Source organism: Daktulosphaira vitifoliae, unplaced genomic scaffold (assembly GCF_025091365.1).
Source record: "Daktulosphaira vitifoliae isolate Bord-2020 unplaced genomic scaffold, ASM2509136v1 Scaffold_3, whole genome shotgun sequence".
Lineage (NCBI taxonomy): Eukaryota > Metazoa > Arthropoda > Insecta > Hemiptera > Phylloxeridae > Daktulosphaira > Daktulosphaira vitifoliae.
In genome coordinates this window covers 16,410,720-16,428,399 of record NW_026099574.1, presented here as the reverse complement: position 1 = coordinate 16,428,399, position 17,680 = coordinate 16,410,720, and the positions used below count along the sequence as shown (strand labels likewise).

General features: G+C 23.4%; 3 protein-coding genes across 3 annotated transcripts; 2 read left to right on the top strand and 1 right to left on the bottom strand.

Annotated features, from left to right (window-relative positions):
• The first annotated feature begins 237 nt into the window (after positions 1-237).
• On the top strand, positions 238-9,231 carry LOC126900321 (vacuolar protein sorting-associated protein 11 homolog). Its single transcript, XM_050675968.1, has 17 exons — positions 238-437; positions 1,017-1,085; positions 1,947-2,120; positions 2,201-2,560; positions 2,621-2,707; positions 3,562-3,719; positions 3,781-4,150; positions 4,211-4,357; positions 4,918-5,106; positions 5,165-5,272; positions 5,337-5,435; positions 5,692-5,915; positions 5,980-6,152; positions 6,743-6,944; positions 7,014-7,109; positions 8,575-8,662; positions 8,728-9,231. The coding sequence occupies exons 1-17, from the start codon at positions 423-425 to the stop codon at positions 9,097-9,099; spliced, it is 2,931 nt and encodes a 976-aa protein (XP_050531925.1). The 5' UTR covers positions 238-422; the 3' UTR covers positions 9,100-9,231.
• A 54-nt stretch (positions 9,232-9,285) lies between these two features.
• LOC126900330 (actin-related protein 2/3 complex subunit 2) lies at positions 9,286-11,315 on the bottom strand. The gene is made up of 6 exons (XM_050675977.1): positions 11,034-11,315; positions 10,872-10,965; positions 10,524-10,810; positions 10,230-10,450; positions 9,936-10,140; positions 9,286-9,438 (listed from the first exon to the last, which is right to left on the bottom strand). The coding sequence occupies exons 1-6, from the start codon at positions 11,105-11,107 to the stop codon at positions 9,411-9,413; spliced, it is 909 nt and encodes a 302-aa protein (XP_050531934.1). The 5' UTR covers positions 11,108-11,315; the 3' UTR covers positions 9,286-9,410.
• Positions 11,316-11,533: 218 nt separating this feature from the next.
• LOC126900326 (DDB1- and CUL4-associated factor 13) lies at positions 11,534-16,213 on the top strand. The gene is made up of 8 exons (XM_050675971.1): positions 11,534-11,855; positions 12,046-12,431; positions 12,498-12,669; positions 13,501-13,648; positions 14,012-14,165; positions 15,571-15,717; positions 15,790-15,953; positions 16,035-16,213. Exons 1-8 carry the CDS (start codon positions 11,786-11,788, stop codon positions 16,120-16,122), a joined length of 1,329 nt encoding a protein of 442 aa, XP_050531928.1. The 5' UTR covers positions 11,534-11,785; the 3' UTR covers positions 16,123-16,213.
• Positions 16,214-17,680: the final 1,467 nt, after the last annotated feature.

Genomic DNA, 17,680 nt, shown 5'->3' with positions numbered 1-17,680 from the left:
TATTATCATAGAATAGATAAGATATTATCTATTCTATCTATTCTATAGTATCAGATTGATATTATCAATTTATCATTTAGTCATTGCCAATATATTAATTTAACATTTGATAAAATAATTTAGTAAAAATGTTTAAAATCATTTATAATTTTAAAAACCTTACAAGTTAATAATTTTATACTGCATTTTACGATGTATTATTAAAATATGTAAATATAATTTCGAACTGAATATATCAAAATCATATATAAAAATTTTAATCGAAAAACATAGTTATAATTTTATTAAAGATATATGAATTATTTTTTATTACGTTCATTGTACTTTAGACCTACTAGAATTTGTTAACATTTAATTAATACTTAATAATATTTGTAGTTGTTGAAATAGTTTATTTATGATATATTAGAAAAAAAATTAAAATGTCGTTTTTAGAAGTAAGTCTTCTAATTTTATTATTAAACTACTATGACCAATATAATAATTTAAAATTATATAAAATCGTGGGGATTCCTTTACCATAGTTTAATTTTGAATTTCTCTAAAAAGAAATTCATTTAAAATTAATATATAAAAATTAGAATTATTCATAAATCTTAGTAATAAATTATGATCATAAAATTATATTTATTGTAAAACTGTTTATATTTGATTGGTTAGAATTTTACTATTAACATTATTTTATTCTCTTAAAGAAAAATTTATTTTTACTTAAACAAATTTTAAATCTATCAAAAACACTAATGATTAAGTTTTGAATTAAACAACAAACTTAAATATGAATTTTTTTTGTTATTTATTGTAAATATTTTTGAGTTTTCAATATATCAGTTTAGTTCTATATATTCTATATATTATGGATTTATTTACATGAATATAAATATTATTGATATAATATGATATATATTTTATATTTCAAACATTTCATTATATTTATATTAAAGTATTTGTATTCAAATCAAGATTATTATAAAATAATTACTTTATAATTATTATATATATATTTTTTGTTTTAGTGGCGCAGATTCAATTTTTTTGATATTAATCATAATGCTGACTCTAAGCGGATTTCACAAACAATTAGTGTAATTATTTAATTAAAATTTTTAATATATTGTTATTATATAATTAAAATATATGTGTTTTATAAAGAAATATATATGTGTCTGTGTGTGAAAGAGAATGAGAAAGTATAAACCTGATGGTTGACTTAACAAGTGGTATAATTTTTTTATATACTGTTTTTTTTTTCAAACAATTTTTATATTTATTTGCTCAGCTTTAATTCTTCTTAAATATTAATGATGAGTTAAAACTTAATTTGTTAGTATAGGAATCATTTGGAAAAAATATATATTTAAAGTTATTTTATATAAATGAGAACATAAATAATTTACATGATTATTTTATTATTTATTATTTATAAGATAATAATCAAATTAAGAAAATGACTGGTAAATTACAACTTTTGAATAAAATTTTCTGGTTATTCGCAATTTTAATTAATTAGCTGTTAATTATGTATACTACAATTAAAATTGGAGTATACATGTTCATGTTTGATTGAAACATAACTAAGAAAAATCAACAATACAATTTTCAATATTATTTTTATTTTCCAATTAATTTAGTAGTTCATGATAACAGATTTACTCTGTATATATTGTAAGGGTGTTACAGTAGGAAATATAATTAATATTCCTAATGAATAACTAAAATTTTATTAAAATACTTATATACTTAAACAATAAGTATAAATAGTTTATAATTATTCTTAAAAATAAATTGTAAAAAAAAAGGTAATAAAAAAACTTGGTGTCTAGTAAATTTTTTGTTATGCGATACATTTAAAATTGTACATGGAGGCTAATGAAAATATCTTAATTTTATAGTACTCAAATTAGCTAAGTTAAAAGGAAGTAAATTATTTTGAATTTTACTTTTAGGGATCTAATATAACTATTACAAGTAGTGGACATGGTCATTTAGTTATATGTGATGACAATGGACTTGTGCATTTAATTACTCGAACATTTCTTATCACTACATTTAGAGCGTATCAATTGTCTGTTCTTTTATCTACACAACTTCAAAATAACAACTTATTAATAACTATTGGTGTAAGATAATAATTGATGACTTTACCTTCATTTCGATTATATATTACTTAAATTATAGAGATAATTTGTTATTTATTTAGGAAGATGAATTGGATTCATATGCTTTGCTTAAAGTATGGGATTTGGAGCGAAGAGATCGTCAAAATAATCCAACATGTATACGTACATCTAAGTTACCAAAGTTAGAAAGAGCTACCACACTATGTGTGACAGATAATCGTTTGTTGATGGCTGTTGGATTTATAGATGGTTCTATAGTATTATATAAAGGAGATTTATCAAGAGATCGAAATTCAAAACCAAAAGTATTAAAGAACTTGGGTCAGGAAATTACAGGAATGGCTTTTAAATATGTTGTTAATAATCAATGGTATCTCTTTGTTTCTACGGCTTCGTCTGTCCAGCAATTTAATTTATCTTCCAAAGATTCTTATCCCATGGTAAAAACTTTTACAATTTTTTAGTTGATAAAATTAAAATTAATTTTGATTTATCTTTAGACTGTCTTAGATGCAGTTGGTTGTGATTTTAAATGTTCAGTATTAGTAAATGGTCCTGATGGTCACTTTATGATTGCTAAAGAGGACGTAAGTAATTAAAGTGGTAGTTCTAGAAAATAATATACAAAGTATTTAATTTTAAAATATATTTTTTTACTTACAATAGAGCCATTATTTTGTGTGAGGAAACTAATAGAAAAGTTTATTGAAAAAAAGGAAAAGCTGTGTTTGGTATTTATAGATTTGAAGAAAGTGTATGATATAGTACCGAGAGAGGTTTTAAAGTGGGTATTAATGAAAAAAAAAGTCCCAACAAGGTACATTTATATAAAAGAGGATATGGATAATGGCAATTGTACCAGAGTAAAAAGTGTAGTAAGAGTAACAGAAGGTTTTAGAGTAAGGGTATCAGCTCTTGAAGAAAAGGGTTTAAGAATAAGTAGGAATAAGACAGAGTATATAGAGTACGAGTTTGACAAAGGAGAACACGAGATAGATGAAATGAGGAGGTCAGTGACAATAGGCAAGGACGTTATAGAAGAGGTGGAAAGTGTTAATTATATAGGATCAGTTGTGCAAAAGAGCAGTGGTATTAACGAGAATGTAAGACACAAGTTTAAGTGCGGGTGGTTGAAGTGGAGAGAAATGTTTGGTGTATTATGTGATAAAAGAATTCCAATGAGTTTGAAAGGTAAGTTCTATAAGACTGTAGTGAAACCAGATATGTTGTATGGTTCAGAATATTGGGGGGTTAACAAGAGAATAGAGCAGAGAAGAGAATGCTTAGATGGAGTAACTAAAGAAGATAGGATTACGAACGAACATATAAAAAGGAGTATAGGTGTAGCGTCAATCATAGATAAAATGATAGAAAATAGACTTAGATGGTTTAAAATAGCAAACATATGTTGTAACGTAAAATAGGTATTTATATGTTTTAGGCAATATATTGTTACACAGTTGATAGCCGAGGTCCATGCTATGTTGTAGGAGGTCAAAAAATTATACTTCATTGGTTTCGTAGTTATCTAATTATAGTTTCTAAAGATTCAGGAAAGTCTCATAATACTGTGACAGTTTCTAGTACTACAAAACATTCGTAAGAATTATCATATTTTTTATGTATACATAATCATAATTATATTTGTTTTATTTTTCAGTGATGAAATTGCAGCAGTTTCATTAACTATTTTAGACATTCAAAATAAATTTATAGTATTTACTACCACTATGCGTGAAATTATATCTGTTTTGTCAGAGTGGGGATCATTATATGTTTTAACAGCTAGTGGTAGTCTATCTCAGTTAATTGAGAAAGATTTGCAATCAAAATTGTCTGTTCTTTTTAAAAAGAATTTATATGATGTGGCAGTACGTATGGCTAAGAGCCAACAATATGATTCTCAAGCGCTTATTAATATATTTCGTCAATATGGTGATCATTTATATACTAAAGGTGATCACAGTGGTGCTGTAGAGCAGTATATTAAAACAATTGGAAAACTTGAACCGTCATATGTCATTAAGAAAGTAAATTCTTATGCGATAAACAATTTTACAATTATAGTTTATTTAAATTATATGTGTTAGTTTTTAGATTCACAATATATTGATAGCTTAACTACTTATTTACATGCTTTGCATAAATCAGGAGCTGCGACCAAAGACCATACCACATTATTGTTTAATTGTTATTCAAAACTTAATAGCTTAGATAAACTCCAAGAATTTATTTTAGTAAGTATGCTTTAAGTCGTGTAATATTGAGTTAATATATAATTTTAAGAGTTGTTATTAAATAAATAAAAAATAATTATATAAATAATAATAATAATAATGCTGCACATTTTAATTAGAAAAAAAACAACTCAATTTTTTATATTAGTTTTATAATGTTTTCCTTTCTTTGAATTTATATTTCAGAACATCAAACATTTTTTTACATATTTAAAATAAAATACAATGAAAAAATAAATATCAAAATAGATTAATACAATATTACTTATGACCTATAATGTGTATATATAATTTTTTTTTTTCAATGTTAGTTCTTTCATAAAAAATAATTCAATAAAGAAATAAGTCATTTAAGTTATTTAATTTTAATATTCTCTCTTAAAAGCTATTGTTTGTGGTAGAGAGAATAGGAAAATTAACATAGTCTAGCACAATTGAATCAATCCACAGTGTTTACATACTGAAATTATTATATTGAATTACGTAGTTTGTTTAAATAAACCTACAATTTAACTAATTTTTTCCCTAAGTGTATTGATTTCAAAATGGATTATTTTTAGGTCAAAAATGATAATATTGAATTTGATGTTGATGTAGCTATTAAAGTTTGTAGGAAATCTTCACCAGAAAATGCTCTTGCATTGGCCAAGAAGCATAACAGACATTCTTTGTATATAAAAATACTTTTAGATGATCAACATGACTATTCTGCTGCATTAGAGTATGTTAAAAATCTTTCCATTGATGAAGTATGTTATCTTATTTCTAATGCTTAGGATAAAAAGTAATATACTTTTTTTGTTATAGTCTGTGCAAATTATAAAACAGTATAGTAATGTGTTTATGGAAAATGTTCCCATGGATACTGTAAACTTCTTAAAGAAACTATGTTCTGCATGCTACTCTAACACTAATGTAATTTTTTTTTTATTATGCATTTAATAATCTTTAAAACATTTGATTTATTGTTCATCTTAAGGAAAATACTCTAATAAATTGTGCTTGCCCTGAAGATTTTATTTACTTATTATTGGATGATTCTCAGCTTTTAGTTGAATTTTTGGATCATTTCAGGGATGTAAGTAAATTTTAAATATATTTATTTTTTTATACAAATTTATATTTTAATACTTAAGAATATTATTTTATAAAGTATTAAGGCAAAATAATTTCTTTTAAAAGTATCTAAAATGCTTTGGTATTCAGGATATATTATCCAAAAATACTAATAAAAATATTGAAAATTAAATAGTTTTAATATATTTTAATAATCTTAGAAACCCCATTATTTACTGTTCAAATATAAGTCTATATTAAGAATTATTGACATTCAGTTTTTAGGGAAATGGTCAATTTCAATAATTAACATATACATTGAACACTGTTTAATTGTTTGGAAAAAAGCAAATAATACTGATAGCCGTGTTGAAATAGAAAAAAAAATTCTCAATATATTAGAATCAGCAGATGTTAACTGTGATTACTTACAAGTATTAATTTTGGCAACATCATTTGAGTTTAAACCAGCTGTTGTGTATATTTATGAACATAATAAACAGTTTAGTGTTTTATACATTATTAATTATTATAGTTATATAAATATTATGCATTATTTAATCTAGATTTGTTAAGTTGGTCCATTATTATTTGTCTCTGAATGATTACAATGGTGCAATTGAATGCTGTAGACGGCATGGTCATACTGAGCCAAAATTGTGGATTATAGTATTTAAGTCTGCTATATCTGATGAACATTTTCCTTTGAATGTTCTAGAAGAAGTATTGAATGAAATTGGTAAATTATTAACTAATAATTGTTTTGATTAATTAAAAATAAATAAATAATAATATTATATATATATATAAAATTATACTTTAAAAAAATTTATTTTATGTTTTTACAAGAAAATAGGTTGTTTAAATCACACAATTTTGTCTTCAAAATCTTTAAAGTTTTTTATTTTAAATTTCAATGGTACACACTTTTTCTACAATATCTTTTTGTTCTATTCTATCGGATGTATTTAAACTATAAAAATATGATTAATTAAAAAAGGTTCTTAATTGATGTTATTTTCAATGTCTAAATATATTATTTTACAATTTATAGTATCTTTAATTTCTTAAAAATAAGTTTTTACTGCAAATTAAATTTAAATTTATCAGATTTTACAATTAAATAATTTTAGAATTAAAATGTCTTAATAAAAAAATATTCAAATATTTAAGTAACTAGAAGTAAAAAAAAACTTATTTAAATAAAATATATTTTCTTTAATATTAGTCATGTTTAAAATATAAAAACTAGTTTCAAATACTAAGTAATTTATTAAAATTAATATTTTTAGTTAAGTTGATATTCTATGCAGATTTTGTTATTTTTAGAAATGAAATCTTTATTGTCATCTTACTTCATTTTATCATCATTAGCTAAATCAAAAGTTATTAATATTGGCCATATTCGAGCTTTTCTTACAAATTTATTTACTACTGAAAAAAGAACACTAGAAAAAGATAAAGAAATGGTTAATAAATATGAAAAAGATACAGAAAACATAAATAATACTATAGAAAAACTAAAAAACAAGTAATAATTAAAGTATTAATATATAATTAAATATTTTTAATTGTATAATTTTTAAATAATTATTTTTAGTGCTATAGTTTTTCAAGGTTTACGGTGTAGTGCATGTAATAATCAACTTGAACTTCCCAGTGTACATTTTATGTGTCAACATTCCTATCACCAACAGTAAGTTAACTATATTAATTAAATATTATAGTTTAGAAGTGAATTTTTACTTTATTTTTTTAATTGTTACATAAATTAAAAGAATTTGAAAGTAATTTTTATTAATGAAAAAACAAATTATAGGTAGTTCTATTATATATTGTTAAGCTGAAAATCATATATTTACAATATATCAAAATTTACTGGTATTATTCACTATCAATTTTTTTCAAAAGTTGAGATATCAATATTTTGATATTTTTATTATTAAATTCTGCTAATTTATTAGCAATTTATTTATTAGCTGATTAACATATTTTTGTATCAAATTTTTTGTTTCCAATTATTACGTTGTATACTCATATATTATCCTTCTAGTGGGCACTGTTGTAAAGTTTTTAACCTTTTTGGAGAAAGTGTTTTTTTTATTATTTTTCTATTTAAAACTTTATTTACATGCATCGGTATTCTGTTACAGTACACTTATCTATGATTTTTGAAATAAAATGTTTTTTTTTTGTCCTGATATGATAATTAATTACATAGAATATTACAACAAGTGTAATATTCTATTATTTAAACAATTCAGTTTAGAAATTACTTCATCAGTTTATGAGTAAATGAACAAATGTAAAAAACTATATATGTATAGTTTATCATAAACCACATGATTACTCACAAAAGAAATTAGTTTTTTTTTAGTTACATATATTTCTTGATTACTTTATCAATTTGCGAGTAATCGAGTGGTTTATGATAAACTGATTACTTGTATACATTTTATTATTTACAAGATTTTGATTTTTTTTTTTTACATAATTAAAATAAACTGTTGCACATTTTGTAATATGTGTCTACTTTGGTTGTACAAGAAAGGTATACCGGCTTGAAGAAAATTATACAACTTTGGTTCATCAAATTTATTGTTATAATTTTACAAATAAAGTACACTATAGAACTAATATTAGACCAATGTTGTTTAGTTGATATTAATTATTAGTTTGTTCTAATCTTTAATGACAAAAATTTTGTTTTTTTCAATATATAAATATAGGTAATTGGTATATTTCAAATATTTCTAGTCCTTAATTATTGTAGTATTTGATGAATATTATAGTAGTGATATTATTTTTATCAAACAGATTATAAACATATTTTGCCTTATTTTTAAAGTATCTCTTTTTATATTCTTTTTTATTTATAGTTTGATTATTACATTTAATTAACAAATTAATTATCAAAATTAGGTCATATAATAATATTAGTGTCTATAAATTTGACCTTAAAATCAAAATGTTTCATTTATAAAATTTATTTATTAATAATAGAATACTCTATTAAATCAATGAAAAAGACTTAGTCTTTATTAATTTTCAATTGAAGTAAATTAATTAAATTATCACAATACCACTAGTGCTCTAATTGTATTATTGTATCTAATAAGTAATAAAATCTATTGTTGCAAATTATTTTGTTTTTTTGACAGTTGTTTCCAAGCTTTTTCAGAAAATGATGATGAATGTCCAGCTTGTATTTCCAATAACAAGCAAATAATTGATATAATACGTACTCAGGTAAAAATGTTCTATCTATACTTTTATTGATATTAAGGATTAAATATTACTAATTTTCTTTTTAGAGCATGATTAAAGATCATAATGAATTATTCCACAGTCAATTGGAACGGACTAATGATAGTTTTTCACTTCTTTCAGAATATTTTGGTCGATGCCTATTTGATAATGATTCTGCAATAGTTGATAAACAGTTTTTTAAATTTAATACTGTTGTTCCTAAAAAAATAACTCCTAAAACTGTTACCAACTCTGTAGAAATACCCTTAGGATCAAGCCCTAAAATAATTAATTCAAACATTTCAAATAGTGTAGCAACTTTTGAACCAAAGAATCCATTTGATGAAGATGTTAGTAATATGGATTATGATGATAATAAAAATCCATTTAATGATGATTATGATGACAGTTTGAATCCTTTTGCCAATGAAGATTAAATCAATAATTAAACTCGAATAAAAAAAAAAATTTTAGTTTAATAATTTATTTTAAATATATAAATGCAATACAATTAATAAAATAAATAACTAATATTTATTGTACATAAATAATAATAAATGAAATAAAACCAAAAATTATAATAGTTTTTTTTATATACTTATATATTAAAAACAATGGTTAGTTTTATTAGCTAACAATATAAACATATGTAATATTTATGGAATTGATTAGTGTTTGTTTAATAACTATTAAATACTTATGAACTTTATTTTTATTTCTTATATAAATAATCAATAATAAAACACTTTCAGTCCTTTCGAATGAATGATCTACCACTGAAAAAAAAAAACGCTATTAATTTTATATTTAATAAAAATTAACAGTTTATCAAATAAGTATTTATGTTAATTTTAGGCATAATTTGATTAAAATGATACTATTTTAAGAGAAGGTAAATTAATAAAATTTGAAAGATCTTAATTTTTAATTTCAGAGTATAAATTGTATATATTGATTTAAGTGAAATAAGTATTACCAAAAAAATTTTAAAATTCATATATTCGTACTTTAATAAAAAATCATATTTTGCTTCATAGATTTTGATAAATAATGTCATTAGTTTATTAAAACCTTATGAACCTTTTTATTTTAATTTTTAATTTTCCTAGTCAACCAAAAAAAATTCTAAGCTTTGATTATGTTATTCAGGCTATGTAATACAATATAAAATTATTTTCTAAATAATCTTTTAAAATTATGGAAATGAAGTTTTTTTTTTTTTATATAATAACACGTAATTGATTATTATTTGATATAATGGCATATAACTTACGTAATTGTTTTCTTTTCATTAGATTTTTTAGAATCTGGACGAGCTCTGTTGAGAATTTTTATAAAATCTGTAGTTTTTGCTCTCATACAAGAATGTATATATGCTTTTGTACACTTAATGTGATAATGTAAGTAATCACGAAACATGTGTATTAAATTAATTGTATTTTCTCGGGCAGCTCTATTAGTATGTCTTGGAAATAATACTAAAAGATGCAACAATTGTATTAATTATTTTATTTACTAAGATATAATCTTTTATCACTACATCAAATTAAAAAAATTAATTACTAACCAAAAGTTATGTAACCCACTTCATCGCCAACTCGAGCATTAGTATCTTGTAGTTCAAGTGGTGGTTCTTTGTGTGTAAATAAAACTTGTGGAGAAGTTTGACTAGCTCGTCTTCCTTCTCTCAATTCTTGCATAAAAACTTTACCCAAAACTACATCATCACTATCCCTAAATACTGTACTAAATACAACAGTTACTCTATCTGCCTTAGCCTCAACATACCTTAAATATATTTGTTGTCAAATATGAATAAATTTAAATTACTACTAAAATACATATATACATAAATACTTACATAGTTTCATCTTCTCGATAATTAATAACTGCTCTTTTATGACCTTCTTCCCCTTTTTCTTGAAAGTCAAAATACTTTTCAAAAACTGATGCAAAACAGTTTCGTTTTAATTGTCCAATTTTTTTTACTAATTCTTCCCAATCATTAGGAATTTTTTCCAGGTCAATAAGTAATGAAAAGTTAAAGCCAGATTCAGATTCAGTAACATAAGAACCATAAATACGATTTAATAATTCTGTAGCACCATGTTCTTGAAGTTCAGTATAAAACTTTAATGCTATACTTACCTTTAAAAAAAAAAGCTTATTGGCTAAATTTACAATTTTTATTTTAAATTTGTTCACTTACTCTAAGCATGTTCTTTTGACCATCTAAATTAGAAATATGAAACAACACACCCGCATAATCTGATATGAATATGTTGGTAGTTTCGGGTTTGTTCCTAAAAGAAGCCCAAATATATGAATGAATAAAAAATTATATTATTTAATTGTAATTATATATACTTACCCGGATAAAGAATTTTTAATGCGCACAGTAATAGACTCTTCGACAACACGATTATTAGTTTCCAAAAGAATCATTTTTAATTTTACTTGCACGTTCGATTCTTATGAAAAAAATTTAGCTCGACATTAAGTTAAAATTATTGAGCAACTATCAAATATTGTTAAAAATTTCATAAAATTAATTCAACATTAATAATTTGCGTGAACTCAACAATTTTAATAATAATTAAAAAATAAAAATTGCTAGTCTATTAATCACTGGAAAAGATAAAAACCATTATTTAGTTATACTATGCCTATCTAGCAATATACATGAGGAATCATATTATCAAAAATATTAGTGAGATAATATGACCGGATATACAGTATGGCATTTATACTGTATCGGATATATAATAAATATCCCTATTTTGAATTTAAAGATAAAATTATAAAGTTGTGTATACTGATTATGCACGTGTATCAATCTTAAGTAGATATTGCAGAGAATAGATAAACTTATGTTTAAGACTTCTGTATCTAGCATTAACATTTTTAGTATTACGTTACCTTAACAAATATTGTCATTTCGATTTCTGTGCGTAAAGAGTATTTAATTTTTGATAAAAACTGATATGATCAAAATTACAACCGACTAGTAATATTGGCTGTTGTAATTATTGTTTTACATACCTAGAAGCTTTTTAATTTTATAGTCTGTGAAATTACTTTTTTTTTAAATTATTTTGAATGTCTGTTATTTGAAAAGTGACAATGAAAGTAAAAATATTAACACGAAATCCTGATGACTATTTGAGAGAAACCAAACGAGATATTCAAAAAGGTGTTATCATTAATTTATTTAATAGTTTTAAGTTTTATATTAAAATAGAATTTTTTAGATTAAAAACAATTTTTTGTATAATATTGACTGCTTATTTTTTAAACAAAATTATTTTAAATAATTTAGATATGGAAATGATGTTATCAAGCTATTAAAATGTTTATTTTTTAATGTTTTTTTTATATTCTAGTTCCTCGAAATTATGATCCAAATCTTCATCCTTTTCAAGCTTCACGGGAGTATGTACGTGCTCTTAATGCTGTAAAATTAGAAAGAGTATTCGCTAAACCATTTATTGGCAATTTGGATGGTCATAGAGAAGGAATATTTTGCATGGCTAAACATCCTAAATCATTATCTACAGTAGCAAGTGGATCTTATGATGGTGAAATACGTCTTTGGAATTTAGCTAAAAAAAAAAGCATTTATGCTGTGAATGGTCATGATAAATTTGTAAGAGGATTGTGTTTTAACCAAGATGGTTCTAAATTGTTGAGTGTTGGGGATGACTCTACAGTTAAAGCTTGGAATACAGATGATGAGTTTGAAACTCCAAATCAAACTTTTATATCACAGGTATATGATACTATTTTTATAAAAAAGTTATAGTAATGTTATTTTTTTATATTATTTTCATTTTAGTCTGTGCTATATGATATTAGTCATAAGTGGTTAGATGACAGAATATTTGCAACATGTGGTGATGTGGTACAATTATGGGATATAACTCGAAGTCAACCTACATCTATTTTACAATGGGGTGTTGACAGTTTACACCATATTGCATTTAACCAAATTGATACTCATGTGTTAGGTATTATTTTTGAATTATTTTAGATTCTAAAATGGGTATAACAAAAAATAACTTAGAATAATTGCAAGTAAACTTTTTTAAAGCTAAACAATATAACATTGATCTGACTTAGTACTTTTGGGTTTAAGTTGAAGAACTTAGGAGTATTTTATTTACTACTTACTACTTGTTTAATGTATTTTAAATATTATCCGAACATTATATTAACATGGTAATCATAATATAACAAAGTTGTTATAATATATATTTTATAATGTTTTAGTTTTTAAGCTCGAGTAATTTAAAATTCAACAATTGACTTTTTTTTATTATCAAACAAAAATAATAATCTCTGATAAAATTTTAATAGTTATGTTAAAAAGTGATTTATTAAATTTTCAGAAGATGAATTAGTTAAATATTACTAAAATAGAAAGATTAGTTGGAAATATTACTTTTAAAAAATATAACAAAATTATTACATTTTATAAATTTTGTTTGTTTAGATTTTATTATTACATTTGACATGTTGTGAAATTTTGTTTATAACTTCAAACAACCACAAATATTTATACCACTATATAAACAATTTTAACTAGCATTATTAAAATATTTTTTAATTTACTGTGTTAAACTATACTAATTAATAAGATATAAAAGGTATAATATTATAAAGTTCATTATGATCTATTGTTGATTTTTTTTTTTAAGATTCTTTTTTGTAAAATTATGTTTTTGACACTATGGTACAGATGTAATCAGGCAATATTTAATAAAATGTTAATTTTTCAATGAAAATAGTAAACATTTCATTTAAAAATACAATACAAATAATTTATTATTTTATTCTAGCTTCATGTGCTAGTGATCGAAGTATTATTATTTATGATGCTCGAGAGGTAAGGCCTATGAGAAAAGTAGTGATGAAACTGAAATCAAATCAGTTAGCTTGGAATCCTATGGAAGCATACATTTTTACTGTTGCTAATGAAGATTATAAGTAATTATACATTTTATTATATTTATATCTTCTAATTATTTTTTAGTTTATTTCAAAATGAATATGACATTTCATCATTGTAGGTATTATTAATGAATATTGTTTCTACCATCTTTTGAAAAGAATATTACATGTTGTTTTTATCCTCTATAAAATGAGTTCTATTGAATGGTTCTTAGTATCAATGTTTTTTAACACAAAAATATCTCTGAGAAAATAGTTAGCACTGTATTTATATTTTGAACTTATAGCTATACCTTGTAATATAAGACAATTGCATCATATTATTATATTTGTTATAAATATTATTTTATAAAAATTTTATTTTAACTTAGATATATGTATATTTTTTCTATTATTAAGCTGTTATTCTTATGATACGAGAAATCTAAAACGTCCAATTCATGTTCATATGGACCATGTATCAGCTGTCACATGTATTGATTATGCTCCAACTGGTCAAGAATTTGTTACTGGAAGTTATGATAAGTCTGTTAGAATATTTGAAAGTAATAATGTATGTATTGTTTTATTTTAATATATATAATGCCTAGTTATGTTTTCACAAAACCCACCCCCCTTTAAAAAAGGGGGGTGGGTTTTGAAATACCAATTTGTGAGCGTATAATTTTTAATATAAATAGTACATGAGTATTAATTTTTTTGGGCTACCTGTTAATTAAAAGAATTTTTAGTAGGTATAATCCGTATACCCACATATACAGTTCTGGCTAAAAGTTTGAAGACATACTAGAAAATTATATTTTTTTTAGTTTATTCAATTATTTGATAAAAATTACTTCCTTAATTTGCATAATATTAATGTGTAGAATGTAATTTTAACATTTTCTTATAATTCTTAATCTATTTTTTAGAAATCATATAAAAAAAATGAGAAAATTTTACTTAAACCGATTTTCTTGAAAATAATCTCCTATTGCTTTTATAATTTCTTTACAAATTTTTGGCATTCTATCAACCAGTTTTTGTAATGTTTCTAATTTTATATTGTTCTACGCTTTCTTTAAGTAATTTCAGAGACTATTTAGGCTGGTTAGTTTTAAATGGTTTTGTGTGGCGTTGTAATATACAGTCATATTGCTCTTCATGATTCCTTCAATTCTTTAAATTTGACCGACTCCTGCAAGACTGAAACTGCCCCAATCCACCACAGAACATTCCCCATGTTGCACAGTAAGCATTATACCACTGTGGTTTGTAACTTTCATTGATTTTTCGATGAACATATTGTCTCTGATAATTCCCAAAAAGTTCAAATTTTGATTTGTCTCTTCACAAAACCAATTTTCACTGATCCATGGTCCAGTTAACATGGTCTTTAGTAAAATAAAGTCTCTTTTGTTTGTTTATCGGTTGAAGAAGTGGTTTTTTGATCACTATACGACCAAACATACTTTTTTCTCAAATTTGGCATTTGACTGTACTCAAAGAAAGTGACAATCCAAATATTCATTGATTTTCGAATGAATTTTTGATTTCAAACGATCATTTTTGCTAATAGTATAAATTGATGGTTGTCAATCAATTACTACCAAAAGATGGTAAATATATTTAAATGTTGTAATTTGTCAAGAGAATGACAAAAGTTTGTTCCAAAATCATTAAAGCTAAAGGTACGTTCAACAAATAAGCTAAAGTAAATTTTTTATATTTTATTATTTTTTTCAATTTTATTTCTATAAAACACATTAAAAATAATCGGAAATGTTAAAAATATGTTATGCATGTTGAATAAAGTAATTAAAATAAGTGTATTTCATAAAATAAATGAATAAATGAAATAAATGTAATTTTCTCGTGTGTATTCAAAATTTTGGTTGTACTGTAGCTCTCAAATACCACTGGTAATGCTAATTAAATATGTTGTTATTTATATAAATATCATTATTCTATAAATTTAGGGTCATTCAAGAGAAGTTTATCATACTAAACGAATGCAACATTTAACTAGTGTTGCTTGGTCCTTGGATAACAAATATGTTTTAAGTGCATCTGATGAAATGAATATAAGAATTTGGAAAGCAAATGCATCAGAAAAATTAGGAACTGTTAGTAATAAAAAAATTTAATATAATAATATAGTATAATTAATTACTATTAATGTCTTATATGTATTTTAGTTGAGACCTCGTGAACAAACTGCAATGGCTTACAATGCAACTTTAAAAGAGAAATATGCAGCTCACCCTCAAGTAAAGAGAATTGCAAAACATAGACAAATACCAAAACATATTTATCATGAACGTCAACAACAATTAGAATCTAGAAAAAAATTAAAAAGAAAGTATGTTATCTATAAATGAAAATTCTTTATATAATTTTGTATTTTTGTACTTATATTATTAAAAATGTTTAAATTTTATAGGGAAGAAAATATTCGAAGACATTCAAAGAAAAACTCTGTGCCAATTGTTCTAGAAAAATACAAAAATGTTATAGCAGAAGTTGTTTAAAATTCAAAATACAAATACAAATAGTTAAATTTTTTCAACTTATTATTTTTTATTTTGTTCATATCAATAAAAAAAAAAAGTATTACTATAATTCCTTGTTGTTTTTGAATATTATTATTTTTTATAAATGATAAAATAATAGCTATTTATTATATTGATAAATTGCTTATGATGTGGTTTTTTATGAAAAACAAAAGGGTAATTAAGGTTCATTTTTAGCTTCGATGCGAAGTTGAGAAGGTATTAATTTTACTAAGATGTGTTTATTTTTTTTTTTTTGTGTCTGTTATCACTTTTTCTCAGCTCTCACCAAACCGATTTTTTTCAATGATACGCCAAAAGATCACAAATCGTATCTAGTCGAAAACATTACCCTCAAAAATTGAAAAAAATTCCCTCGTTCCCCGTAATTGGGGGAAACCTCCAAAAAAATTACAAATTTAAGAATCGCTAATTTTCGAAAATTGTTTTACTTGAAATTGCCATAACTTTTTTTAAAAATAACCGAATCAATATAATTTTTTTTTTTATATAGATGCATGATATCATTACCTTTCATTTGGTATATTTTTTTTTTATATGTGACCCTTTACTTGCCCACAGGGGGGGATTTAAAATGACAACTTTTTCAAAAAAAATTAATTTTTTCAACTTGACTTTTGAAAATGTTCCGGAAAGTCTGACACTTTTATATATATCTTAAATTAAAGCTAATGTAATATACTTTATCATGAAAAAAAAAAATTCTCACTTTATTTTGTCTTCATGGTGAAAATGGCTACCAAATGCTATTATTGTGTGAAAATTCTCGATTTTATTTTTGACATTTTTAACTTTATAATGCTATGACATATTGAAAAGTGTATGGATCAACATAATTTTTTTATGAGAAATAATATTTTTTAATAATCCCTTTTTCATTCGACATACATTATCTTAATCAGGATATTAATAAGGAACTAGCAAATTATGTAGCTTTTGGAATAATCCACCAATTTTTTTAAAATTAAACACTATCTAAAGATTTGCATCTAAGCGTTTTTTTCTTATAGTGATTTTAATCACTGTCAGATATCATTATACTTGATCCATCTATGCCATGTCACCACTGTGCCGCGACCCCCCTGTGCTGGGTTTTTAATACATACACCAATAATCACTGTGTGAAAAAAAAGGTTAATCTTACCCAATTTATTAATTTTTCTCGTTGTATACAGTGTGGCTCATGAAAAGTTGTCAACTCAAGCTCATTTTTACTCATGTTTTAAAATATTGCAACAAAATAAAAATTAATGAATAATCAGAAAAAAATTAATTTTTTGGAATATTTGGGTATTAAAAAAAAATTTTTTAGATGTATATTTTTGTAAAGAAAAACTCTGTGGAAATCTAAAGGTTTATTTATTTGAGAGAGGGGGAATATTTACATATCAATGACACTTTTTCTTTATTAGTTGTTAAAAAGTATACGATAAATCTGACTCTCAATACCAGTGTTAAATAGTTCAAGCCTTATAAATTTTTTATACCAAAATAAACTTAACAACTTTTGAAATAT